Source organism: Drosophila miranda, assembly GCF_003369915.1.
Source record: "Drosophila miranda strain MSH22 chromosome Y unlocalized genomic scaffold, D.miranda_PacBio2.1 Contig_Y1_pilon, whole genome shotgun sequence".
NCBI classification, from domain to species: Eukaryota; Metazoa; Arthropoda; class Insecta; order Diptera; family Drosophilidae; genus Drosophila; species Drosophila miranda.
This window is the reverse complement of record NW_022881603.1, coordinates 5,787,546-5,814,008: the sequence shown is the minus strand read 5'-3', so window position 1 is coordinate 5,814,008 and position 26,463 is coordinate 5,787,546. Positions and strand designations below refer to the sequence as shown.

General features: G+C 44.4%; 3 protein-coding genes across 5 annotated transcripts; 2 read left to right on the top strand and 1 right to left on the bottom strand.

Moving 5' to 3' along the window:
- Window positions 1-59: 59 nt before the first annotated feature.
- Window positions 60-4,016, bottom strand: LOC108160081 (carboxylesterase 5A). The gene is given in 6 exon segments (XM_033396651.1): window positions 60-442; window positions 445-475; window positions 2,137-2,249; window positions 2,605-3,128; window positions 3,130-3,466; window positions 3,581-4,016. Coding segments are annotated over 6 exon segments (1,803 nt in total). The 5' UTR covers window positions 3,996-4,016.
- A 6,133-nt stretch (window positions 4,017-10,149) lies between these two features.
- On the top strand, window positions 10,150-14,254 carry LOC117190978. Its single transcript, XM_033395958.1, has 6 exons — window positions 10,150-10,176; window positions 11,124-11,211; window positions 11,333-11,446; window positions 11,584-12,208; window positions 12,299-12,803; window positions 12,895-14,254. The coding sequence occupies exons 2-6, from the start codon at window positions 11,172-11,174 to the stop codon at window positions 13,963-13,965; spliced, it is 2,355 nt and encodes a 784-aa protein (XP_033251849.1). The 5' UTR covers window positions 10,150-10,176; window positions 11,124-11,171; the 3' UTR covers window positions 13,966-14,254.
- A 6,377-nt stretch (window positions 14,255-20,631) lies between these two features.
- Window positions 20,632-26,243, top strand: LOC117190550 (E3 ubiquitin-protein ligase RBBP6-like). Of its 3 annotated transcripts, none has more exons than XM_033395610.1 (11): window positions 20,632-20,709; window positions 21,439-21,623; window positions 21,684-21,918; window positions 21,975-22,151; window positions 22,232-22,377; window positions 22,448-22,606; window positions 22,662-23,056; window positions 23,137-23,495; window positions 23,620-23,769; window positions 23,828-24,127; window positions 24,203-26,243. In XM_033395610.1, exons 2-11 carry the CDS (start codon window positions 21,458-21,460, stop codon window positions 26,103-26,105), a joined length of 3,990 nt encoding a protein of 1,329 aa, XP_033251501.1. In that variant the 5' UTR covers window positions 20,632-20,709; window positions 21,439-21,457; the 3' UTR covers window positions 26,106-26,243. The 3 variants fall into 3 exon arrangements, with proteins under 3 accessions (XP_033251501.1, XP_033251500.1, XP_033251502.1); XM_033395609.1 differs by lacking the exon at window positions 20,632-20,709 and adding an exon at window positions 20,713-20,795; XM_033395611.1 differs by lacking the exon at window positions 20,632-20,709 and adding an exon at window positions 20,962-20,979.
- The last annotated feature ends 220 nt before the right edge of the window (window positions 26,244-26,463 follow it).

Genomic DNA, 26,463 nt, shown 5'->3' with positions numbered 1-26,463 from the left:
CCAGAAACCATAGTTTTGTTTCTATAATATTGAGGGTTTTTTTTTCAAGAAATCTTCATTTAAAATATCTTAACAAGTATAGAAATAGTAGATAGTATTGTAATGGTTTTTGGGATAATCAATAACCTACCTGAGCTTGTGGAATTACAGCAATCCACTGAATAATATAGAATTTTGGGGTACAACGATTTCCAAAAGTTGATTCTCTGATTTTGGAGTAAATTATCCGTATTGAAGTTCTCGTCGATCAACAGTACCGAATCGTTGCTGGGAGTCATTGCATTCCACTTGACGTATACGTTGGACTTGGTAGGGTTCGAGGTTTTCGCAAAGTTTGCCCACAGGGTCATGATAATTTCGGCAATTTTCTTGTCGGTAGACTTCCACTCCACGGAGTTTGTCATATATGGGTTGCCCCAGACGAAGACCTGATCGAAATACTGGGAAGATCCTGAAGCACACTCTTGGGGCGTGTCTTGTACGGTGAGGCTTGTAGCTGCTGTGAGGAGGCCTAGGGTTTTTGGGGGTCCGCCGAAAATTAGGCACCATCTGACGAGAGGCAAGAGAAATTCTCTTTAACAGTCGGCAAAGAGGGCTTGGGATCAGAGAGTGGGTCAGAGCCAGGTCAGACTTCCTCGTCGAAAGGAGAGCGGGTTCGAAGTCGAAGTTCGACGAGAAGAGAGGCTACAAATAGATGTCATTGGACGCCATTGCAGCATTCCAAGCCTGGTCGACAGCATTGGATGGTGTTCATTTTCTAAAGTGGCAGCGGGGTTTTTAAATATTCAAAAAAAAAAAAGGAGAGAGAAACCTTTTAAATTAAATAACGACAAGGAGATATATCTCAAGCAGTTAGTGGCTGATCGAAGTTGAAATTGTCACAGAGATCTAGCATGGTCCAAAAGAAACAAAAAAAAATAGCAAGAATAAGACAAAAAAAATAACGTAACACAGTCATATGCTCTAAGCATTTTTACCCGGGTTATTTCATTGTCCCTCTTCATTTAGGCTTTTTGATCTCTCTATCCCTTTCCCTTTTTCTCCACCTAACTTTGCCGCTGAGGGCGAGCCCCCACATACCGGTGCTCGATAAGCGCCGGTGATCCGCAAAGAGGAATGCGAGACTGAGCGCAGAGGAATGCGGAGAGATAAGAGAGATAAAAATTCACAGTAAAATTAGCTCGACCTGCCTGAGCCACTCGGTCGTCGTCTCACTTTTTTTTGTGTGTGCGAATTGTGCGTGTTCTCTTTTTTTTTAACTTTTCAGAAACCCAAGTCGGAAGCGCTTCGTCGATGGAGGTTCCTGTAAGTGGTTTTAATTAAACAAATAAATTATCTTCCATTTTTTTTGTGTGGCGAATGCTCTGAAGGTTCGTCACGGGAGCACACCCAATTAGTGGGATGAAAAGAGAGGGCATCGGAAAGTCGTAGATAATTGCTCTCCTCTTGATTCTTTTCCCAACGTCTCTCGCGTATTACACCTTCCCTTTTGATGGATCGATATGCCAGCGAATGCTCAGATTAAAATTTCTTACATTTCTTTTGTTTTCATTCCTATTCAAATTATCTGTTCTCAAACATATCTAATCTAAGCTTCTTACTTATTTACATTACTTCACTCTATTTTATTTAAAATTAAGTCGTAGCCAATACTCGGGGAAGGGAGAAACTAATGAATAAACTTAATTACAAGGGATCAAGAATTTTAGTCATAAGGAATGAATAAATGTTTATAATGTGTGAGTAGAGATAATAGTGTTTGATCTCCTGCAGCAAGCCCCTGTAGGTCCCCCATAAATATAAGGGGTCTTTTAGCAAATCATGTGTTATCGGGCACAACAAGACCAAGTTAGGGTGGGCGAACATCACTCCTCATGAACAGCTGAGGAATTCTTGTCGTGTTCCGTTCACCAGTGCAGTCATTGTCTTTCGTTTTAGGTGTTGTGCTTTCCGTCCGGTTTCAAATGGCTTAGTGACACGCATTAAATGTAAAATAATAATAGGGTAGGCCTCAGCTTAGGAGCAAAATACATAAGAACACCACACTCGTGGCCGACGAGCCAGTAGCCGGAGAATTGACAGCGTGCCGCTCCAAGCTGAGAGGACCATCTTGCCTACATCGTGTTTGCACGTTACAGTCTTGAACAGGTAGCTGTACACGTGCTGATCCTTGCTTATCATGTCTGCAAACATTTGAATCGGCGTGATATAGAACTTTTCGGTGTGGGCACTGATTATATGTTTGTTCGCTGTGGAGATAATGTTTTTTATCCCCAATCGGCCGACTAATTATTTCGAATTAAATAAAACTCGGCGCAGAAATAAAATTACGATATGTTCTTTAATGCGTGACATCCAAATTGCAAGTGTGGCTTGCCTGCCCTTTACATTGCCGCTCCGATCGCTAAGCGCAGCTTCGCTCGGCCGACGTCGGTAGGCAGACGCAAAGCGGAGATAGCGAAGAGCGAGCTGGCAGAGAGCGTTTAGCAGGGCAAGCAAGCGCAGAGCTTTAACAAACAAATGAGTGACATAGACATAAGTAACAAACAAAATAAGCGGCTGAGGGCCAAGAATTAGGTGCTATTTGGCAAGCAGCTAATCGGCTGGGTTCTGCTCCGAACATATCGTTATCCGTCTCTTTGTTGTACATAAAATGGATTGCCTCCGAGATCAATTCGTAGTTGGAGCACCATTCGTAGTTCTTGACCAGCTTATGCATATCATTCACTGCTATGTCGTTGAAGAAACCCTCCAGGTCGGCGGCGCTGATTTCTGCATCGAGATTATCCATGAATAAGGTCAACACTTCTTCCATGTCGGTTACTCCAGTGATGACCGGTACTTTGGGATAGCTCCCCCTCTTGAACAAAATCTCTGGCTGGTTTTCGATGAACGGATATGAGGTGTTACTCAATCCAAAGTCCAAAACAGGACCCCAACTCACGGAGGGAAGGTTCTCGGAGAGTCGCTTTCCGTCGATTTTCTTGAGGCACTGCATAAACATAGACGTGGGCCTGCGTGGACAGCCGAAAGTGCTCGAAACCTGGTCCAACGAGCCTTCGTAGTCCGATGGTAGTTTCACAGAGTTAAGTGGATTGCTCGACATTATAATAACCTTATGGAAGCCCCTTCGACCACTCGCCCGAGGTCATGTGCAGTGCCACGCTTATTGCTCCGGCATCGTGCCCCATGAGGGTGATGCGATTTGTGTCACCACCGAAGAAGTTGATATTCTTTTTGACCCAATACAAGGCTGCTGCCTGATCCATTAGTCCATAATTTCCCTGGGCTTCGCCATCGTCGGTTGTAAAAAATCCGAAAATGTTAAGCCGATACGAAAAGGTTACAACAATCACCTTTTGCTTAAAGACCAATTGAAATGGGCTCACATCAGCAGGGCTTCCGGTGGAGAAGTCCCCTGAATGGATGCACACAACGACTGCATATCCATTAATTTCAGGCAATCCTGAGAATGTGAATGAAAAATGAAAGAAATGGAGTTTTGAAAACTTACAAACTTAGGAAAGATAATAATGATTAAATAATTATTATAACTTTCACATTGACAATTACCACTCACCATCAGGTACAAAAACATTCAGATAAAAACAGTTCTCTTCGTATTTCCTGGCACTGCCTGATTCCTGATTGGTATCGGCGGACAAGATTTTCAGGATTTGGTCGGTTTCTTTACCCATGGAAGGCACTGGATTTTGCAAACAGTCCGCTCCGAATGAGGTTGCGTTAAAAATTCCCTTCCAGGGTGTTAGTTCGATATCTGGAGGGGAAAATCTTCTAGCATGGGCATAGCGAATACCGAGATAAGCTTTAATATTTTGGGTTCGAAACATTTTCAAATATGTTCCAGATATGACTCCATTGCCCGGAATATGGATGAACGGAGCATCCGCACATTGCACGTATATACAAAAAAAGCTACTAAATAAATGGAAAAAAAGGGCTAAAAATGTTAGGAAATTCCTTTTGCACTTCATTTTCCGTACGTATCCTTTACATCTTTCTATGTTTTGAAGTTAAACGACACTGTTCAAATCCTGCACGACACGCGAGCCTCTGGTTGCTATGGTGAAAATACACAAAAAAAATATTGTTGCTAGGATTTTGTAACTATGGTAGTCGTCATCGTCATCCATCTCGCCTTCCTCTGCGGTTGAGTTTATTTATTTCGGCTACGTCAGCCGCCAGAATGCTATTTACCCATTGTTACCGTTGGCCCCACTCTGTATCCAACACAATGTCCCGACCCAAGAAATAATTGCAAATATTATACTACTATTATTCATACTATGGCTAAAAAGGATCTCCATTAACGATCTAGAATCATTAGACAATCAGATAATGCAAGCTGATTTTGAAAAATCACAAAAAACTGTAAAACATAGTTTTGGAAACAAATTCAAAAGGTAGTAACTCATTGATTATATATCAGCCTAACACAAAGCCTCAACAAACTGGGTAGCGTATCAAAATGAGTAAAGATCAGAAATCTTTGGAGGCGAAGAAATTGGAAGCAGCTCGCGTGTCAGAGTCATCTAGCAAGACCAATGACAAATGCATTACAGACTTTCTTATGAAGGGTGCCCGCGGCTTGATAATCGGCACTGTATTCACAGTATTTTTCACACGGCCCCGAACATATCCGATCTGGCTGGGCTTGGGTGTTGGCATGGGCCTGGCCTATGACTGCTGCCAGAAACGGTTGGCCACCGTGGACGATAATCAACGATAATGACACGTACGCAGAACGAACACTGGCGAGTAAATCTAATGATATTCATCACGTACTATTTGAAGGGGATTAAGAAAAGAGTTTTATTTACAGCAGACCAGACGATGCTTTGTACCACAAAAAGAAAGTCCATTATGTGGTAGAGGCTCCCTCCAAAAGCGCTGTTTTAGTCCCGTCCCTAACTAACTGCTAATCCAGACTTTCTTCTAATTCAAATTCAATTTATCAGCAGAGAGAAGCATATTTAATTAAATCATTTTTCAAAATGGATTTAAAATGTTAAATATTTAACAAACGCATGGGTTGTTTCACTTAAAGAGTTTCTTTTATTGCAGAATCTTCATTTTCAGTGTATTTTTGCAAGAAAAAGTATTAGATGTTAGATAAACAGATTTTTTTTTACTGTGTTAAGTATTTTTATCTTTTTTACTCCATAATTTCCATGAGAATTCGCTCATGGCTCACGAAATTTGTTCGAAACGGCACGAAACGCGCCATGGGGCGCATTGATATGAAGAAACCAAACTGGTTTTCTCGCATCGTGAGTAACCCTAGTTCGGACACCACAAATTACTCGTATCTGTTTACAAGCTATCTATGTACTTTATATACATGTAAGAAGGAGTGGGCCAGCTGGCCTATTGAGGGGGCAGCGGAGATAAGCAACAGCAGTAATAACAGCAGCAGAGGAACAGCTGATTAGCAGCAACAGCAGTAGTAACAGCAGCAGCAACAGCAGTAGTAACAGCAGCAGCAACAGCAGCAGCAACAGCAGTAGTAACAGAAGCAGATCAACAGCGGACAGAGAAGAAGAGGAACCGAGCGAAGCAGTGAAAAGGAGAGAACAGCAGCATACGGACGTGACTCAAGCAGCAGCAGAAAATCAGCAGAAATAAGCCGTAACATTAAGAACTTTTGTAAGCACACATACCAGGCCACCGCGATAATAATACGAATAAACAATACTCTAAATAATATCTTGCATTTGGGGGCTCAACCAGTCGCGTACTGCCTGTGTAAAGTGGAAAAAATCAAAAATTGTGTGTCTCATGTCTCAGAAGCCGGCAGCAGACGAAGCGAGACGGAAAAGCAAAAATTCGGTGCAAAAAAACTGCGCATTAGACTCTCAGAAGCCGCAAGCAGAGGAAGCGAGACAGCGAGTGGGTGAAAAGAAGAACCGAGAAAAAAGGGTTGTTTCAAGTCGGCCCACAAGAGTATTGCGCAGTAGAATTATAATGGAAAATACAAGTGGACCACCAGCCGGGAATATGCAGCAAAACGCGAACGAGGAAGCGATGAGGGGAACACTCCTAGAAGAAAACACACAGACGCTCCAACAGCTGGTTCAACTGATCTCGATGAAAATAAATGCTGATGAAATAGACAAGAAAAATGATGCAAAGCTGGTAGTGGAAAATTTTGCCAAAATTGTTCCAGAATTCAACGGAGAAAATATGTCGGTACAGCAGTGGTTTATTAACTTCGAGCTAAACGCTGAAGCATACGGACTAAATGACAAACAAAAATACGTGCAAGCCCGAGCAAAAATGACAGGTACAGCCGCTCTTTTTCTCGAGTCCACAGCAGTGTATGAGTACGGCCAATTGCGTCACCAACTTTTACAGGAGTTGGAGTGTGAGCGTTTATGCAGTGCGCAAATTCACAATCAACTGTCTATGCGAGTGAAGATTGCCGGCGAAAGTTTTCACGAATATATACTACAGATGAAACGCATTGCTGCACGTGGGACAACAGACACGGAGTCGGTGATTCGATACATAGTCGACGGACTCAATTTAAAAACGGATTATAAGTACACCTTGTATGGATGCAGCTCATACAAGCAGCTGCGAGAGAAGTACGAAATCTACGAAAGAACGCTCGCGGTTGATGGGGGTTTGGCCCCGAAACAAAAAGACTCACAGCCGTTCGGAAAGAAGTCCAATTTCACCAAATATGAAAGGAAGCAACACTGCTACAATTGTGGATCCCAGGAGCATCTACGCAAGGATTGCCGAGCTGCATTAAAGTGTTTCCGCTGCAATCAGACTGGACACATGTCTAAGGATTGCCCGAGTGCTGCTGCCGTAAACGTTGCATACGAGGAAAAACGCCTGAAGTCTCTTAAAATTAACGACGTGCAAGTCAAGGGGCTCATAGACACCGGTGCAGATGTTTCCCTATTAAAGATGTCAGTGTTCGGCAAAATGAGTGGTATCCATCTGCAAGCCAGTTCGTCAACTTTGAGGGGACTTGGAAACAACATCACACGCTCCGCTGGGCAGTTTACGGCAGAAGTGGAGATCGACGGAATGCGACTGGCACACAAATTCCTTGTGGTGGCCGATCATGCCGTCGGATGCGAATTGTTGCTTGGACACGACTTTATATCCAAGTTCACAATGACATCAACGCCAGGAGGATATAAGTTTTCTCCCCTGCCGGGGGAGGAAACTGAGGACACCAAACAGATAAGTATTTACAACGTGGTCGAAGCAAATACTGACATAAACATTCCATCGCAGTTCAGAGATGCCGTCCAATCAATGATTCAGGACTTTACTGAAAAGAAGCAGACTGCAGTGTGCCCGATCATGCTGAAGATCGTACCGGACGAGAAAATAGCGCCGTTTCGACATTCGCCAAGTCGAGTGGCCATCAGCGAAGCCGACGTTGTCAAGCAGCAGATCGATGAATGGGCCAACGCTGGGATAATACGACGCTCAACATCAAATTTCGCCAGTCGGACTGTAATTGTCAAGAAAAAGGATGGGAGCAGCCGGGTCTGCGTGGACTATCGTCAGTTGAACAAGATGGTCTTGAAAGATTGCTTTCCCGTTCCAATCGTTGAAGAGGTGCTGGAAAAACTGGAAAATGCTAAGGTGTTCACCATCATGGACTTAGAAAATGGGTTTTTCCACGTTCCTGTGGAAGAAAGCAGCAAAAAATATACGGCGTTCATAACGAAGGAAGGCCTCTTTGAGTTCAACCGTGCGCCTTTCGGTTTTTGCAATTCGCCAGCAGTTTTCATCCGTTTTATAAGATTTGTATTTCAAAACCTTATAAATGAAAACATTTTTGACCTGTACATGGACGATATCGTTATACACGCTGAAACCGCCGACGAATGCCTGGGAAAGCTGAAGAAGGCTTTTGATGCTGCAGCTGAATACGGGCTGAAGATGAAGTGGAAGAAGTGCCGATTTCTGCAGTCGACCATTACATTTTTGGGTCATCAAGTTGGAGGAGGGGAAATCAAGCCTGGATTGGAGAAAACCAAAGCCGTCAGCAAGTTCCCGATGCCGAAAAACATAAAGGCTGTGCAGTCGTTTTTAGGATTAACTGGGTTTTTCCGTAAATTCATAAGAAACTATTCGCTAATCGCCAAACCACTGACCAATCTGCTGCGAAAAGATGTCCTATTTAAAATGAGTATGGATGAGCAGCAGGCGTTCGCTACAATAAAGGAAGCATTGGTGAAAGAGCCGGTCTTGAAACTTTATCGCAGGAATGCAAAAACCGAGATACACACTGATGCGTCAAAGGACGGGTTTGCAGCGGCGTTGTTACAATGGCACGAAGGACAATTGCTTCCGATCTTATTCTGGAGTAAGAAAACCTCGGAGTCTGAAGCACGACAGCATAGCTATATACAGGAAGCCAAAGCAATTTTCCTAGCGTGCAAAAAATTTCGTCAGTACATACTTGGAACCAACTTTAAGCTCGTAACGGATTGCGCTGCTTTCAAGCAAACGTTAAGCAAGAAGGACGTTCCGCGGGAGGTAGCCCAATGGGTCCTGTACTTGCAGGACTACGACTTTGAAGTGGAACACAGACCAGGAGAACGGCTGAAGCATGTGGATGGCCTGAGTAGGTACCCAATTGATGTCATGATGGTATCTTCGGAAGTCACAGCAAGAATTAAGAAAGCCCAGCAGGAGAATACGATGATCAAAGCAGTTTCCGAAATTTTGAAAAGTAAACCATATGACAACTTTAAGTTGAAAGCTGGTCTCGTATACAAAGTGGTGCAAGGCACGGACTTGCTGGCAATACCGAAGTCATTAGAAAAAGAAATAATAACCGACGCTCACAACGCAGGACACTTTGCCGCTCAAAAAACAATGCATACCGTACAGCAGAGCTATTGGATTCCACATCTGGAAGGAAAAGTAATGCAGATCATAGGAAACTGTATGAAATGTATAATCTACAACAAAAAGCTTGGCAAAAAAGAGGGATTTCTGCATCAAATTGACAAAGGATCACAGCCGGTGTATATTATACACGTGGATGACCTTGGGCCTATGGATGCTACTTCAAAGCAATACAAGTACATCTTCGCAATGGTTGATAGCTTCAGTAAGTTCGTATGGATGTATCCCCCAAAAACAACAGGAGCAGACGAAGTTCTTAAGAAGTTAAGGGAGTGGTCTGATGTATTTGGTAATCCGGCACGCATAGTAAGCGATCGTGGAGCAGCATTTACATCTTCAAGCTTTGAGGAGTTTGTCAAGGAAAAGAACATCGAACACATATGGAGCACCACAGGGGTACCAAGAGGAAACGGACAAATTGAACGCGAAAACCGATCTATTCTGAGCATCATTTCCAAATTGTCGTCGGAGGAACCTGGAAGATGGTATAAGTTCGTACCGCGAGTTCAGAGGGCTATTAACAGCACTGTTCATGTGTGTACAAAGCGTTGTCCATTTGAGCTGATGATCGGGGTAAAAATGCGTTGTGGACCGGATAGCGACATACTTCAGCTAATAGAAAAAGAGATGGTTGATAATTTTGAAGACGAGAGGCAAAAGATGCGACAAGAGGCAAAAGAAAATATTCAGCAGGCCCAGGACAGATACAAGGAACAATTCGATAAAAAGCGGAAATGCGAATACGGATACAAGGTCGGAGACCTCGTAGCCATACGTAGAACACAATTTGTAACTGGAAGAAAGATGGCCAGCGAATTCTTAGGACCATACGAAATAACCAACGTGAAACGAGGCGGACGCTATAATGTTCGAAAGGCAGCAGACGTCGAAGGACCAAGCAATACGACCACAAGCAATGATAACATGAAACTATGGAGCTTCTCTGTAGAAAACGAGGACGCATGGTCATCAGGGACTGATGACTAATCAGGATGACCGAGTGTAAGAAGGAGTGGGCCAGCTGGCCTATTGAGGGGGCAGCGGAGATAAGCAACAGCAGTAATAACAGCAGCAGAGGAACAGCTGATTAGCAGCAACAGCAGTAGTAACAGCAGCAGCAACAGCAGTAGTAACAGAAGCAGATCAACAGCGGACAGAGAAGAAGAGGAACCGAGCGAAGCAGTGAAAAGGAGAGAACAGCAGCATACGGACGTGACTCAAGCAGCAGCAGAAAATCAGCAGAAATAAGCCGTAACATTAAGAACTTTTGTAAGCACACATACCAGGCCACCGCGATAATAATACGAATAAACAATACTCTAAATAATATCTTACATACATATGTACAACAATTGTGTGTGAGTGAGCTATCCAATTAAATGGAACAGTGTTTTTGCAACCAACCTGAATAATGATGTAGGCCTTTCTCTATTCAATGTTTCTCAATGACCAAATGCTTCATTGTCTCTATGTGCGCCTTGTCTTTTCTTTGTGCTTGTGTTTGTGAGTGGTTACATACTGTGGGCAACAAAAGTTTACGGGTCCGTTCAAACATTTTGGCTGGAAAATGTGTGTGCACAGACTTTTTTGACCGCTGAATGGATAAGCACCCGCTCCACACTGACAATCTGTAGACCTTGGCGCATAATGTGGAGTATGTACAAGTGACCAAACCAAAGCCACCTAAACAAGAATCAACCCACATCCCCTAAGCCAGCCAACAGCAGACCGAAAGCGAAAGGCAGGCACTGTAGAAATATTTTGATATTCGCGTACCAAAGAGACACCCTAATTAAAATTTGAACGATCACCTTTGCTGCGCCAATGCCACCGGATCAGTGGGGGTGCGGTCGTAAAGTTGGTCCTACTTATTTCGAGATATTATGGATCTCAATTAAGGTCTGAAAACTACATTTCTTGTGGAATCGTGAAGAGACTATCAAATGACTATTGAAAAATATACGTAGATCACCGGAAAAGAAAGAAACCAAACTTATTAGTATTACAACGGCACATTATCCAAGAAGTTACATAAAGCCCAAAGATAATTGACTGAAGAGATAGTTAAATCACAATACTTATGTATATGTTTCAGCTCTAAGTTTGGTAATATATTCGAACTTAATTATTATAATTCGAATTTTAATGAATAGTAGATTATACGAGTATCACTCATTGGCCATGTATAAATTACGAAATTTTTAATTATTTTTCAGATTGAATTTATTTTTCCCCAACTTTAAATCTGTGCACCCTTCACAAACATGTTAATTTACTTGCTTATACTTTGTGCTTTAAAAAGCGGTAAGTTTATTAAATAAATGGATGGTTTGATTTGATATTTACTCAAGTTTCAAAATACAAACTACACATGCAACAAAATATTTAAAATTTGTTTATATTGTTATGTGTATTTCGATTCCAGCATCTTGTGGTGAAAATGAGTTACTTACTCAAACTGTTTATGGATTTTTGGACTTTACGACTACAATTGGGAATACCGTAATGGTATTTTCTCCCCAAAGCTCCCCACATTTTGGTGAGTTTTTATTATTTTCAGATAATGTTTCCTAATCATGAGAATAAGGTCCTTACCATTGTAATTCTAATTTTGAGGACACAAACTGATTTAAATATGCCCATTAACGTTCCTTTGTATCTTGTTGTATCTTTTAGAACTAAAACCTAACAACACAAACAACATCATTAATATTATTGAAACCAAGCCAAAATTTTCAAAAAAAGAAAAGGAAAAAGAGGGAATCAAACCTACCCCTCTAATTTTGAGTCAGTCCAATGTTCATCCCGAAACATTTACGTCGAAGAGTGAGCCGTACAATAAAAGTATATCGAATTGCCCAATACAAACACTATTAAGCACCCCCGAATACGATCTGCTTTCGCGCCAGCCAGAGCAGTTTGCCGAAGAATCGTATCGTGTGGTTAACTTTAAGGGGAAGAATGAAGCTGAGCGGCAAAGAAATTATTTGTCTAAAAAGGAGAGTGTCCATGGTTATCAGACAAGAGTAGCTGACGGCAACGCTAGAAATGGTGTTACTTCCACAAAGGAATCTGGGCGTTTTACAAAAGTTCCTCAGTCCATATCTTTATCGAATACCGAGAAAAAGAGCAAGCCCAGGCAGACCAGAATAAATAAAACATCAACGATTCAACCAAGTAAAACTATAAAAGATTCCACATCTCAGACTCTGGTCTCTAAAAATCCACGGAAAAGTCAACAAGGCAGCCGGGATCACAGAGGATCAAGCACTAGAAAATCATCTCGCCCAAAAGGAAAAAGGTAATGATGTAATCCAATTAGTTAAAAATGAGCATCGTGTCATTAAAAGCAATGCAAATATTATTGGCCGAAATCAATTTTTCGTTCTAGGATGCATAAATCAACGCAAAACACTAAGATATTAATCACTCCATCATCAACGGAAACTACCTCACGTCACTCATATCGTTCCAAAGTAACAAGTCTACAGGAAGAATCCGTTACAGTTCCAAGTGCTAGCACGTTCAAACTAAATAGGCGACCAGGTCGATGGCAATATAAAACCTCCAGAAAGCCCAAAGTTAATATAAGGAAGAATACCAGCTCCAACAGTCCGATCACCATCCAAAATAATGATACGACCCACGTTGATCAAAGCATACCGGAGGTTCCCATAAACGGCGAAAATCCGGAGCAGATTCTGAAGGCCTTAAACAGTGGAAGAGATCTAGAGGTTTCTGGCTCCCAAAATGGCCCTGTGGCTAATAACAATGACAACGACGATGAAAAATCAAAGTACTTTGTGCAAACATTAAATGTAGAGATATCGACACCGAAACCTTTTATCGACACATACTATGAAATTGCAACAATTAAAAGCCCGTTTATCTTCCAGGTAATTTATGATATATTTTAATCTATCTAATCTATTTTTGTAAACTTCTTTAACACGTTTCCCTTATCTTAATCCTGAAACTTTTTTTCAGGCGGGAGTGGTAAAAAAAACGAGATTTTTGACCATCACATCGACCATAGAAAAAGTAATAAGGGAAGAGCACACGAAAGAATACTCTGAAGATGATGGCCCTCTGACCGAGAATATTTTGGAATCGACAGCTCAGACAGACGAAAAACCATTGGATGGAAGTATATCAACACTAAAACCTATTTATATTGAAGATGGTTCAGAGACTCCTAGCTTGGAAACAATAACAGAATCGTTTTCCATAAAACAAACCAAGCTTAAAACACAGATTCTTCCAATAATTAATGAAAAAAGAAATGAAACAATCCAAGTAACATTGGTTCAAACATATGATTATACCAGCCTTATAACAGTTACGCAAACAATATCCCCATTGAGCGAAGATTTTAGTCCTTCCAAGAACTTTAAAGACTTCGAAGGGAATTTAGACGAAGCTGGATCAGAGCTGAACTTGGATCTGGAGTTCGGTGATGAGGATAATACCGGAAAATTTGATGCGAAAATTAAACCGAAAAATAAAGAAGACATCAAGAGTGGAAGCAACCTAACCCTAACAAATCCATTGATTCCTGAAACTATTCATTTTTCAGAGAGCCAACCACCAAACAATTTCATAACCTCAACGCGCCCAGTTGTAAAACTTGAAACAATTTGGGAGTCGCATGTAGTACCTCTAGTTAGAGGAACTGAGACCATTATGAGAACGCTCTCCAAGTCTGTTGGAGTAGTTGAGAAAACAGAATATGTTACTGATATTACTCCACTGTCCGTGCCAACATCACAATATCCATTTTCAATCAATCCTTTCTACAATCCCTTATTGCCCATGCCGCCACATCAGCAGCAGCTGATTACTTCCACTGAAATTTTGCAAACAATGGCAACAGAAACGAGCTCTAAGGTTTTGAAATTGACATTTGGTGCAAGAACAGCTTATACCACAATATATTCAACTGCCGTTGTACCAACACAAGTTACAAAATTAATTACAGCAACCATACCTGTTCAGCACTCTGGATCTTTCCCAAACTTCTATCCACCCCCATATAATCCTTTCGCATATGTTGGTTAATATTTAAATAGATATAAGGACGAGCACCTAAACCAATACTTCGATTACTCTAAATACAATTTCTCCTTATAACTAAGTTTGTGTATTGAAAGGCGGTGATAAAAATACAATAGATTTTATTAGATTTAATATAAACGTTGTCACAAGAAAGTGCAAATATAATTATAAATATTTATCTTAAGTTTAGAAATAAGCTATATTCAAATTGTTTTTGATAGTTACATACGCGTAAATATGGTCGTTGTTTGGTTAAACTTCTCGGATAAAATAAATTTTTCTACTTTTTCAATCCATGACTTTTTTATTCTCTTTCGTTTTCTCCTATCAAGGATTGGATTCTTTTTATGTACTTGTAGTATACAGGACCGCTTCCGCGGGACTGCCGCTAGGCATTACTTCGCGGTGCGGGCTGTGGGGTCATCTTTCTGGCTTAGTTTGTCCGGCTTCGCTCCAGCCTGCGCAGCTCCTTGATCACGCTTGCTGCCATGTAGGCGACCGCGTTCCAAGATTGCTCATCGGCTAGCATCTGGTCGGTGAGGGTGTCCACACTCACTTCTGCAAGCGTCTCCCCTAGCCTCGTTCGTTCTTGCGAGAAGCGGGGGCATACAAAGAAGACGTGCTCTGCATCCTCGTCGACTCCAGGCCCGCAGCAGCTGCAATACGGGTCGTCAGCATGCCTAAGGCGATGCAGGTACTGCTTGAAGCAGCCATGCCCCGTCAGCAGTTGGCCCAAATAATGGTCCATTTGGCCGTGCCTTCTTCGCAGCCATGGGCTAAGCTGGGGAAGGAGACGTCTGGTCCACCTCCCTTTTGCCGCTTGGTCCCAGCGCCGTTGCCACTGGGCTATAGTGCGCTCTCGCCGCTCGCTGGCTACCTCCACTCCGCTCTGCCGCTCAGCTGCCAGGAGATCCAGCGGGACCATGCCTGCCACAATAAGTGCGGCGTCTTCAGACACCGTCCGGAAGCAGCATGTAACCCTCAGGGCACAGCGTCGGTATGCGCTTCTGCAGTCTCTGCTGTATGTGGAAACCATCATTGCTGGTACCCACACTGCTGATCCATATAAGATTATGTAGGTGACCACCCCAGCGATGAGCTGCCTGCTACGCTGCCGTGGTCCCCCTGTATTGGCCATCATCCTGCTTATGGCCGCCGTTGCTGCAGTCGCTTTTGCGCTGGCGTGCTTGAAGTCCCTGGGCCTTGAAGTTCAGCCTCTGGTCCATCATTACCCCTAGGTACTTTACCGCAGGCTTGGTCCTGATGATCGTGCTACCGACTCTCACACATGCCTGCTCGACCTTTTTTCTGCTGCTCATCAGCACAGCCTCCGTCTTCTTCTCCGCCAATGCTAGCCCGTTGGCTGCGAGCCAGGCCACTGTCATCCTGACTGCTACGTTGGTTTTCTCCTCTGCGTCTCTTACGTGTTTCGACACTGTCACCAGTGCTATGTCGTCGGCGAAGCCCACCAGGGTGCACCCTTCCGGTAATGTAAGCCGCAGGATATCGTCATACATCACGTTCCACAGTATCGGCCCTAGGACCGAGCCCTGTGTGACGCCTCCGGTGATTTGGTGATGTTCTGCTCCTTCTTCCGTGTCGTAGATCAGGACGCGGTCCGTAAAATAGATTCGCAGAGTCCGTGTGATTTGCTCAGATATACCCCTCCTGGTCAGGGCCTTTAGGATGCTCTTCCAGCTGGCAGAGTTGAAGGCGTTTCGTACGTCTAGTGTACATACTAGGCAGTACTTTTTGTCGCCTCCAGCCCATCGCGTTTCTGCCATGGCTTCCCTGGCAAGGTTTGTCACCATCTCGATGGCGTCAGTGGTGCTCCTCTGATTGCGGAACCCGAATTGGAGGTCGGAAAGTCCGCGACGGTCAGCCAGTTCCGCCTCCAGTCGATTACATACCATCCTCTCGAAAATCTTGCCCATGGTATCCAGCATGCACAGCGGCCGGTATGACGATGGGTCGTTGAGCTCTTTGCCTGGCTTGGGTATCAGAACCAGCCTTTGCCGTTTCCATGCTCGTGGGACTGTCCGCTCCGCTAGGCACTGGGTGTACATTGTGGCGAATGCTTCCGGATGGGCTCTAATTATGCATTTTAGTGCTGCAGTAGGGACTCCATCTGGACCTGCCGCTTTCCCGATCTTCAGCTTACCCGTGGCCTCCAGTACTTCTCTGGCAGTGATGATGGTGGTGATGTCCCTCAGGCTAGCTCCTTCTACCCTAGCTTCCTCTTGTAAGGGTGGTTGTCTAGGGAAAAGGGTGCCGACTATCTCTCTCATATGCACCGGATCCTTGGGCATAGGCTGTCTGTTTAGTCTCCCCATGACTAGTTTGTATGCTCCACCAAAAGGTTCCGCATCGGCCGCATCGCAGAGCTCCTTGAAGCATTTGAGTTTGCTGCTTCTGATGGCCTCCTTCAGCTCTTTTCTTTTGGCCTTGAATGCCGCGCCATTTCTGCCAAATTGGGCGGAGCCTCTTGCTCGCTGGTAGGCACGCCGAGCTGCGCAGCACTCCCTCCTAGCCTTGGCAATGTGCTCATTCCACCACGGTACTGGCCGGTGCCTGCTTCCTCCGATCTTTCTTTTTTTCATGGCTGCATCACAGGCCGCTTTGACGGTCCTGTAAACGGCAAGCGCGGATGCTTCAGCATCCCCGGCGGCGCTTAGGTTTTCTGCTGCCGAGAGGAGCGCGGCTCTGCTCAGGATTTCCTCCTTGTACCCGGCCTGGAGCGCCCGCTGTATCCTTGTTGTGTTCCTGGGTGCAAAGGTTTCCGTCATTACGGCTAAGTGGTCGCTATGGGTGTAAGCACTCAGCACTTGCCACTTCGCGTGGCGTGCGAGCTCTGGGCTTGCAAAGGTGAGGTCTATAATAGACTCCCGCCCTGCTTTGCTGAACGTTGGTGTGGTTCGTGTGTTGAGGAGACAGACGTTCGGGCTTGCAAACTCGTCCAGGAGCGATGTCCCACGGGGTGTGTTCTTGGCGCTGCCCCAAGTCGTGGCCCAGGCGTTAAAGTCGCCCGCTATCAGGACCGGCGATTTGCCTCGTGCGTCGTTAGCGATGTTGCTGATGATCGCCTCATACTCCTGCTGCGTGAACCTTGGTGCTATGTAGCAGCTGTAGACAAAAGTCCCGCTGTGCTTAGCTCTCACATATCCCACTCTGGATGCTCTGTGGGTAAGCTGGCCTGGTTGTGGGCCACAGCTCCAGATTGCTGCTCCTCCGTCTGAGCATTGCTGCCAGACTCCTTCGTGTTTTTTGCCGTACGGCTCGCTGAGTAACGCTATGTCGATCTTCTGCTCCAGGACTGTTTGCGCCAACAGATCCTGAGCAGCTCGGCAGTGGTTTAGGTTGAGCTGCAGGAGCTTAACCATCAACCAGTTTTGCTAGTGCCTTCTTATACTCAGGGCAGCTGCGGCTGAGGGCCGAGTGGGCTGCTGAGCGGACGTCTCCTGGCTTGCCAGCGCATAGTATGCACATTGGCGGGTTGTTGCACTGGCTGTGCTTGTGCCCCTCCCCACAACATTTGTAGCATGCATTGCTTGACACAGGCCGCTTGGATCTGCACCTGGCTGCAGTGTGTCCATAGGCCATGCACTTGAAGCAGCGGGTTGGCGCAATCCGTTGCCGCACGCGGCAGACAACCCAGCCGATTCGAACTTTTCCGAGCTCCAGGAGCTTCTTTGCGAGTGCGGGCTGAAGGTTCAGCGTAGCTACCTGCGTTGCGCCATATGCTTTCCGCATGTACGACACTGCTCCTTGTGTTAAGTCGCCGTCGATCGCTGCAGCTATGGCCTCACATACCTCGTCGCCTGTCGTGAGCTCGTCTATGTTGAGTACCTCAACCGCGACTGTCTCCTGCATGGCCTTCACGGCTGCCTTGTCCCCAAGCGCTGCCTGGATGGCCATCTGTAGCTCCTGGGTGGCGGATTGTCTGAGGATTGTTGCATCCTTAGAAGCAGCTCGCCCGAGGCTGTCTTCCTGATGCCCTGAACCTTGTTTTTGAGGTTCTGGAGCGTTGGTGCTGCCTTCACCAGTTTTAGGATGTCGGCGTATGATGCCTCCTCGGTGCATTTGACCAGCACTGCGTCTGGTCGGCCTGTCTGCTTGCGTTTCGCACGCCTGCCTCTCACCTCACTCCACTTCTGTGTAGGGTTGGTGTCTTCCGCCTTGCCGCACTGCATCTTGGTTTCCTCTTGTCGAGTGGCGTCAGCTTGGTGGCCTTGCCGAGGCCTTCCGCGCGCGCTCTTCTCCTCAGTTCGGGGTGTTGCCTCGCTCTTGTGGGCTCCTGATGCCGTTTGCGTCGCCTTAGTCGCACTGGGCTTGGTCATCCTGGGTAGGGGGCCAGTTGGGCATGCAGTGTGATCATGGCACTGGCATCCTCCTGGCGCTGCCCTTTTATCCTCTAGCGCCTGCAGATGGGATTTGACTTCCACTTGCAACTCCTTCATGCGTGCTACCATCTTCTTGATGGCCATGTTGATCGACCTCTGGCCCTTCTCGTTCATCTGGTAGAGTAGGTCGTCCAGGATTGCGCCAATCTCGTCTATGTCCTGTAAGCGGTTCCTTCTTCGCTTGGGGGGGGGGGGGGGGGGTTTCTCCCGCTACTCGATGGTGTAGGGGGGTCCCTCGGCTCCTTCGGAGTATCAGTGCCCTTGCCGCCGTCCTGCGTGGCCCCACTGGCAAAGCTGTGCAACGAGCTCTGCTTCATTGGCGGTGCTAAAGCTGCTTGTGGCAGTGTTCGGGCCACCTTTGAGGCTTTTTGGAAAGCCATTGCTCCTTGGCTTGTAGCGTATTTTGCTTCTTCGGCCAAGTGTGCCGCCGTCTTTATTTGACGAATAATTAAAGACTACTTTTCAATATATTTTGAGGCCCTATTCTTCGCGACCGCGGAATGTTGCAGCGATGCAACGACAGCAGTTCAGCCGAGGCGAGGTATTTCTCGGAATCCCTCGCCGTTGGCGGATATCGTCCAGACGCTGATCCAGCAGTTTTGGCGATCTGGAGCGGCTCGTGTTGGTTGCTGGTGTTTTGGCAACTTTGTCGTTAACTTACATACATTTTATAAAATAAAATAAAAAATCCTACTGCCGCAAAATTTTGAGCTTCTTCTCGTATGATTTTGCATTTTGATTCCCTATCATCCTATCTGTTAACCATTTGCAATTTTTTCTAATCAAAATCAATACAAACTGATTGAGCAGATGATTTCGGTGTACAAAGCACGGATCGGAAAATTTAAACCAGTCTGCATATTTATCTATTTTTGACGTTAAAATTATACATTTTTGGACTATGCTTCTTTTTAAATTGAATTTGTGAGACTTTGTCTCGAAATGCCGATGAAATATATCAAAATAAAATATACCAATGTAATAAACTTTAATATTTATGTACATATGTATGTACATAAGATATTTTATAATTGAATTAGAAAATTTATGGGTATTCAAGAGTATTCAAGGTGCGACCGGCATCTAAATTTTGCTTTGCAGATTCCCGTCGGAAAGCGCGCGATTGACAATTGATTTGAAATATATGTAAAACCAATTCCATTTATATTTATGCATATTTATTTAAGTATATATATATTTTTTCTTATATTATATATTTAGATACATCATTGTTTTAGTTATAATAAACAAAAAAGTCGAGAACCGACGGCGTTTGCATAATTTTTATAATTTATAATAAACCTGTTTAAAATAAGGAAATAAATGTGTAATTATATTATTGTAATATTTTATATTTTGTGGTATAAATCAAACAAATAACAGCTTTTATTTCATTTCCCGCGCCCTAGGGTACCATACCCCCACCCCCTGCCCATTCTTCATTTATTTTGTGGCGGTAGGTCAGTCCATCAAAAGACCCAAAACAAGAACCAAACTCAAATTTCAGTTCTAGCGGCCAGCAATACTAAACACACACACGCAAAGTACGTGAGAATGCATGTGCACCCATACACTAAAACATGCTGGTGGCAAAACAGAACCAGACCTGAGAGAGTTCAAAAAATCTGAAAAAGCATACAATCACATAATTTTGTCGAAACATATTGCGTGTGTACTAACACATGCAAAGATGTTCTCTCTGCGCTCTCTCTCTCATGATGACGTCACTCTGGGGTACTGAACGCGCTATCCAGTGTGTGACGCTTTCGTTGTATGAACTGGCACATCTATATACTGTATGGTTAGTGATCAGAGCTACCGCTCTAGCAGTGTGTAAACACATACAGGCATAACTAACATGTGTAAAAACCGTTGCAAGCACCCATTCAAATGCGCTGCTGCTCTGTCCCTTTCAATCCGACGAGAGAAAATAACGAGAATTTACAGCCGGAGCAATTAAATTCTGATTAAATTTGAATTTTATTGCATAGTTTTCAAAGGAAAGAATATCCAAATCGACCTGAAGATTTATGTTACAGATTGATATTGCATTAATATGGTTGCACTAGGTTTTTTTTTTTGTACGCATTTATTTGGTCCCAGCTGAAAATATAAACAAATTTAAAGTTAGTCGTAATCAGTTTCACAAATGCCCATAATAAATAATTAATACGTCAAGATAGTATGATCGAATCATTCCGATTCCATCGTTCTAAAAATACATCAATTTGAATGCAAACCTAACCTATAACGATAGATATCGCGGTATCGATATAATTATGTGCAATGCTGTCAAATAAATAGTGTCGAGGCAAAAATAAAATACTCCGACGTTTATTTTTGAGTTGTAAGTAATTGTGTGCGTGCCAAATGTTTACCGGTAATATCTTGTAAATGGCCAGTGTTTTGTGGTAGATTTGCCTGTACTAATCCGTACGTTCTTTGAATCACATTTAGTTATCTATTTAATGTCTACATGTGGATGTAGCTATGTGCACAAAAATTCGCTCACGCATTTGTATGCTTGTAGCATAAATTGAAAGTTCAGTGTTTTTTCATAAGCTATATTCGTTCCATGGTGTAATAATATAGTTCATGTCATTGCGTTTATTTAGTTGTACGTATTTAGCTATACCAATGATTTTTGTGGGTAATGATTCTTCGAGTAATGTTATCGTGGTGATCCAATCAGTGCAAATAAAAGAAAATTGCTAAAAGTACAACACGTCCTTTTTATGTCCTTTATGTTATGTACGTACATATGTATGTATTTAGCGTCCTCTTAGCCATTTCAAATCGTTTTCACCATCGCTCTCAGAACCTATCATCGAACCGACATACCTGCTATTTGCAAATCGTCTTCTTCTTCACATTTCTGTCCGGATTAGGTGCATATATTAAATACATGCATATGTATCCACATCATGTATCAAATGTTGACCTGTACTTTAATACAACGTTCTAATCTGAAACTTTAATTTGCAACTCAAGCCCCCTCTGTTATATGAGTGGTAGCGGCTCTTCTGGGACGAAAAATATATATTTATATTCTCCTAATTGCATCTTCCTATCTTAGATCATACTCACACTTGAAAATGTCAGTGCATTATAAATTCAAAAGTACACTCAACTTCGATACCATTACGTTTGATGGACTTCACATATCTGTGGGCGATCTGAAAAGGGAAATTGTACAGCAGAAGCGTCTGGGGAAAATCATAGACTTTGATCTTCAAATAACGAATGCGCAGACTAAAGAAGGTATGTTTGAAATAGTATACAGTAAAAGTTTGTTGATAAAACTCTCTACTTCCCTATTAGAATACAAGGATGATGGAGTCCTTATACCAAAAAACACAACGCTGATCATTTCCAGAATACCGTTGGCCCATCCAACGAAGAAGGGATGGGAGCCGCCAGCCGAAAATGAGGCCCCGGCTCCCTCCTCAAATAAGCAGGAGAACTTCAATATGGAACTCTCCAAAATGCAAGGCACTGAAGAGGACAAAATCCATGCGATGATGATGCAGAGTACTATGGACTATGACCCAAAGACGTAAGAAGTAGCCCACAACTGAAAAGCCAATTTCCCTACAATTCTTTCTTGCTCAGGTATCATCGCATAAAGGGGCAATCTCAAGTGGGCGAAGTTCCCGCCTCGTATCGTTGCAACAAGTGCAAGAAAACAGGTCACTGGATCAAGAACTGCCCTTATACAGCTGGTAAAGATCAGTTCGAAGTTAAAAGAAATACTGGCATACCGCGCTCCTTCAGGGACAAACCAGACACGTAAGTGACAGGATTTCGTCCTCGATTCAGTAGATAAATGAAACACATTTGAAAATACCATATTTTCTGATTTATTTCAGGGCAACAGAGGAAGAGGCCTCCATGTTTGTAGTGCCAGCGGAGCAGAATCAGGAAATTCCCGACGATTTAATCTGCGGCATTTGCCGGGACATTTTTGTTGATGCAGTCATGATACCCTGCTGCGGCAGTTCCTTCTGTGACGACTGTAAGCACCCCTCTAGCAGTAGCTTTGATTACCTAAGCCCTAATTAATTTCCTCTCTACTCTACTGGCAGGCGTGCGAACATCGTTGCTGGAGACCGAGGAGAGCGAATGCCCGGACTGCAAGGAGAAGAACTGTTCACCGGGATCACTAATACCAAATCGATTCCTCAGAAATTCTGTGAATGCTTTCAAAAACGAAACTGGATATACAATGCGTGCCGCCAAATCGGGTAAGATATTGTTAAGTGGAGAGTAAAGTAAAAAACTAAAACCATTTAAAATCAGTTCCAGTTAAAAAAGTTGAGAAACCCACTGAGGAGAAGCCGCCGGGCATTGAGGACAAACCCGTCGATGAGAAGCCGAGCATTGAAGAGAAATCCACTGTGGAGAAGCCCGTGGCGGAGAAAGAGCCCGATGAAGTGTCAATCAAAGAAAGGATTCTAAAGCATGAAGAGCCAGAGACAAATGGCAACAAACACCCCCCCAAGGTGCCATCTCCGGAACGGGACACAGCTGCAACTACGGCCGCTGCCACAGATAGTAATGCTGATCAGTCGCAAAAAGAAAGGGAAAAGGATAAGGAAAAAGAAAAGGACAAATATGATTCGGATTATGAAGATAACATAACTATTACGATGCCCCAACCGCTGGCCGATTCAGCTTCGATTGTCTCCAGCAAGGTGAGTTGAGTGCTTACTTATTCGAATAAAAGATAGTTTTTTCTACTTTATTTCACTCATTTTTTTTTGTTTGTCTGCAGTTGTCTCCCACGTTTGCAAGGAAACCTCCTGCTCATCATGTATCACACAGACGTGATCATAAATTGGATTACATGTCCGAGTCCGATATGAAGCGACGTCCACCAGCGCAATCGGAGTCTGGAAAGCCCCACAATGAACGGGGGGAACGGAGCCTCCTGCCCACGCCCATCTCGACACACCAAAGCTACCAGGGACACCATGTGGTGAACGAGTCCGATGAAGTGCATCGTGGGAATGTATATAAGACGCCGTATATGCAAATGCCTCGGGGTCCACCACCATTGCATATGATGGGCCACCATATACCGCCACCCTACAGCAATGGAAACAATAATATAGGACAGCGGCCGCCCTTAAGGTATGTTTTCATCCTATTCAACTTGGGATCTCCAGCAGAGTGGATCTCCGAGGAGAGGCCTGCGCAGTACTACTCCAATTGTAATTTAGTTACGATCTATGCTCTATTACGTTACTACTTTAAGCTTTGTGCCGTACCAGAACCAGCCTGTGCCTCCCATTCGCGCACAGTATGGACCCACAGGCGGAAATATGAACATGAATATGTCCCAACAGTTTCAGTCCCCAAATTTAGCCTCAATATATCACGGCGTGGCAGCAAAAGTGGGCTCCGGGTAAGTATCTCTGTGTGGATCTTGGTTCCTTTTATGATTTGCTCATTTTCGAACATAGCCTTATTGACGACCCCCTGGAGGCCTTCAATCGCATTATGAAGGAGAGAGAGAGACAGAAATTCGAGAGATTTCGGAGCATAGATCATCACAGGTCCAGGTCACCGGATAGGCAGAGGTCACATCGCTTCAAATCCCCCGTATACGAAAAAGAGTCACTGAGAGACCTGAATCTAAAGGATAAACGACCTAGGTCGAGGGAAAGAAAGCGCGAGTATAGCTACGAACGACATACGCGACACAATAGTCTCACGCGTCAGCCCTGCGATGGGTCCAAGTCGCCCATAAACAAAATTAAAAGGTAAAACCCAACCAACTCCACACTTAATTTGTCAGAGTTTCTTTAAAGAATTTTTTGTATTTTGTGTATGATCAGATCGGCGTCTCGCCGTTCTATATCCCCTAAAGCGTCTTATAAATCGGACTTCAGGGAGAAGTCATATGCCAAGCCCAGTGCTCCCAAACTTGACCCATTTGAGCCACCTCCGCCAGGGTTCGAGGGCATGCAATTGTTTGATGATGCGGCGGCTTACAAACCAAAGCACCATCTGGGCGGCAGTGGGGGGCATGCCAAGAGAAGTGCCGCCGAGGACGAGTTGCCACGCAAGCGGAAAAGGTCGCGCAGCAGAAGTAAGGAACTGAATCAAAAACTTATTGACACCAGCTTCAGAAGCCTGACTCCTCCCCCAGCGAAAGTAGCCATTATCGCCCCGAGGCAATCAACTGTTGGGCCCAGCTACGACCACTGCGAAAGGTCTCCAAAGACGCCAGAAAGAGGACAGGTCGAGTATTGCATGCAGCCGATACAGCGAGTGGTACAGAATGCAGCCCCAGAGGCGACTGCGCCCAATCCCTTGGATGGCATGGGAAATATGGGCAAGGAGAACAAGAGTAAGAGTCCTGTTCCGTTGAAGGAGCGGAAGAAGAAGAAGAAGGACAAGGACAAGACCGAACGCAAGAAAAACAAGAAAGACAAGAAGGTCAAGAAGGAAAAGGAGAAACACGAAAGAGCCAAGAAGAGCTCGTCCATCAATCGGTCCGATTCGGATATCAACAACATGCAAATAGAGCAGACCTGTAAGATAACCCCACCCTTGCGGGCTTTGCCTGAGAGCTATGGAAAATATGAATCTGCCTCGAATTCCCCAGCCCAGAGCAAGACCAACGATATTGTTAAACCCATTAAGGCCCTGTTTGCCGTTGAGGCTCCCCATAGACATAATTTCGGTGAGGAGAGCGTCAGTGTCTCCTCCAGAAGTGGCAAACGAAGTGAGGCAGCGGCGTTGAATGCGGTCAACGTGTCCAAATGGGAGATTGAGGAGAACAGTTTGTCCTGCAATTTCGATGATTCCTTTAAGAAGGCGGGCTCTGCCAATTCGGGATGGGAGCACACTGTTATCACCTCAGACGTTATACGCAAGGCAGAAAACGCGATCTTTGCCAAGGCCATAAACGCCATCAGACCAGTCGAATTTCAAGTTGTAATTAATTCCAAGGGCAACAGCAAGGACCGCTCTGTGTCCATTCGAAATGATAATAAAGATCGCTCGCTCTCGCCGAAGCAGCGCCCCAGCAGCAAGTCGGTGAAGGAGCGGCTGGGCAATAAGGTGGTGCGTGATAGAAGTCGCTCGGAGGACAAGTCAAGAGGAGCCAAGAGGCGGGAGATTTCCGCTAAAGTTGCACCTGATGATGACGGGTACAGGGGCAGACCAGACGCCAATAGTGGGTCCCGCAGAGGGGACAAGCACTCGAGAGCTAGGGATAGGGATAGAGCTATTTCCACAGAGAAAAGACACTCGCAACAGGTATACAAGAGAACACTCCCCGAGAGCGATAGAAATAGGCGGCAATACAAAGACGCCAAGCACGATAAGATCGGTCAAATCAATATCCACGACTCAGATCGCAGAGGAGCTAGGAGCGTCAAGTTGGGCGAAGGGCGCATTGTATCTTCTGTGTCTGTGGCAGCAGCCTTGCCACCGAAGCCATGCCGCCCAGATAATCCGTTTAGACGAGCCGGCGACAGCAGTTCGAAGAGCAGTTTAGTTTTAAAATATGATAATACGATACCGAATGAGGTTTCGCATCCAGTAAGCAGCCGCTCAGCCGCCGAGAGCAGCTTTGAACAAAGGAAACAAAAGGATAAAAAACTTAAGAAACATGCGAAATATTCGTCAACAGATTCGTTGAAGAGCGAGAAGCGCAAAGATTTGAAGAGCAAACGGAAGAGCAAGATAATGAAAAAGAAGAAAAAGTCGAAGAAGAAGAGTTTAGTTTAGTCTTAAGCTAAGCTGAAACAATTATAATATAATATGATTCATTCTAATGATTTCTGTGTACAAATCAAAGATTTTTAAGTGTATGTATTTATCATGCAGACTCTAGTATACAAATAAAAACAAATACACAACAAAAACGAGGGGGAACGTTGTGAGTTGCAGCGAACACCGCAACTCTACAGTTATACCCGATACTAAGTCAGTATGGCTCTCCTCCGGCAGACGCTGCTAATATTAAACGACACGACAAAAAGAGTGCGTGCGAGAGAGACAGAAAATCAGTCTGAGCGTGACGTCGGGGGCTGCGTAGCCAGTGCAAATTGATTTGTTCCTTTTGGCTATAAAAATGATCTGATCT

Coding starts and splice junctions, on each gene's coding strand:
- LOC117190978 (XM_033395958.1), top strand. CDS start 11,172: ATGTTAATTTACTTGCTTATACTTTGTGCTTTAAAAAGCG. Junction 11,212..11,332: donor ACTTTGTGCTTTAAAAAGCG/GTAAGTTTATTA, acceptor TTTCGATTCCAG/CATCTTGTGGTGAAAATGAG. Junction 11,447..11,583: donor CCAAAGCTCCCCACATTTTG/GTGAGTTTTTAT, acceptor TGTATCTTTTAG/AACTAAAACCTAACAACACA.
- LOC117190550 (XM_033395610.1), top strand. CDS start 21,458: ATGTCAGTGCATTATAAATTCAAAAGTACACTCAACTTCGATACCATT. Junction 21,919..21,974: donor ATGGACTATGACCCAAAGAC/GTAAGAAGTAGC, acceptor TTTCTTGCTCAG/GTATCATCGCATAAAGGGGC. Junction 22,378..22,447: donor CAGTTCCTTCTGTGACGACT/GTAAGCACCCCT, acceptor CTCTACTGGCAG/GCGTGCGAACATCGTTGCTG.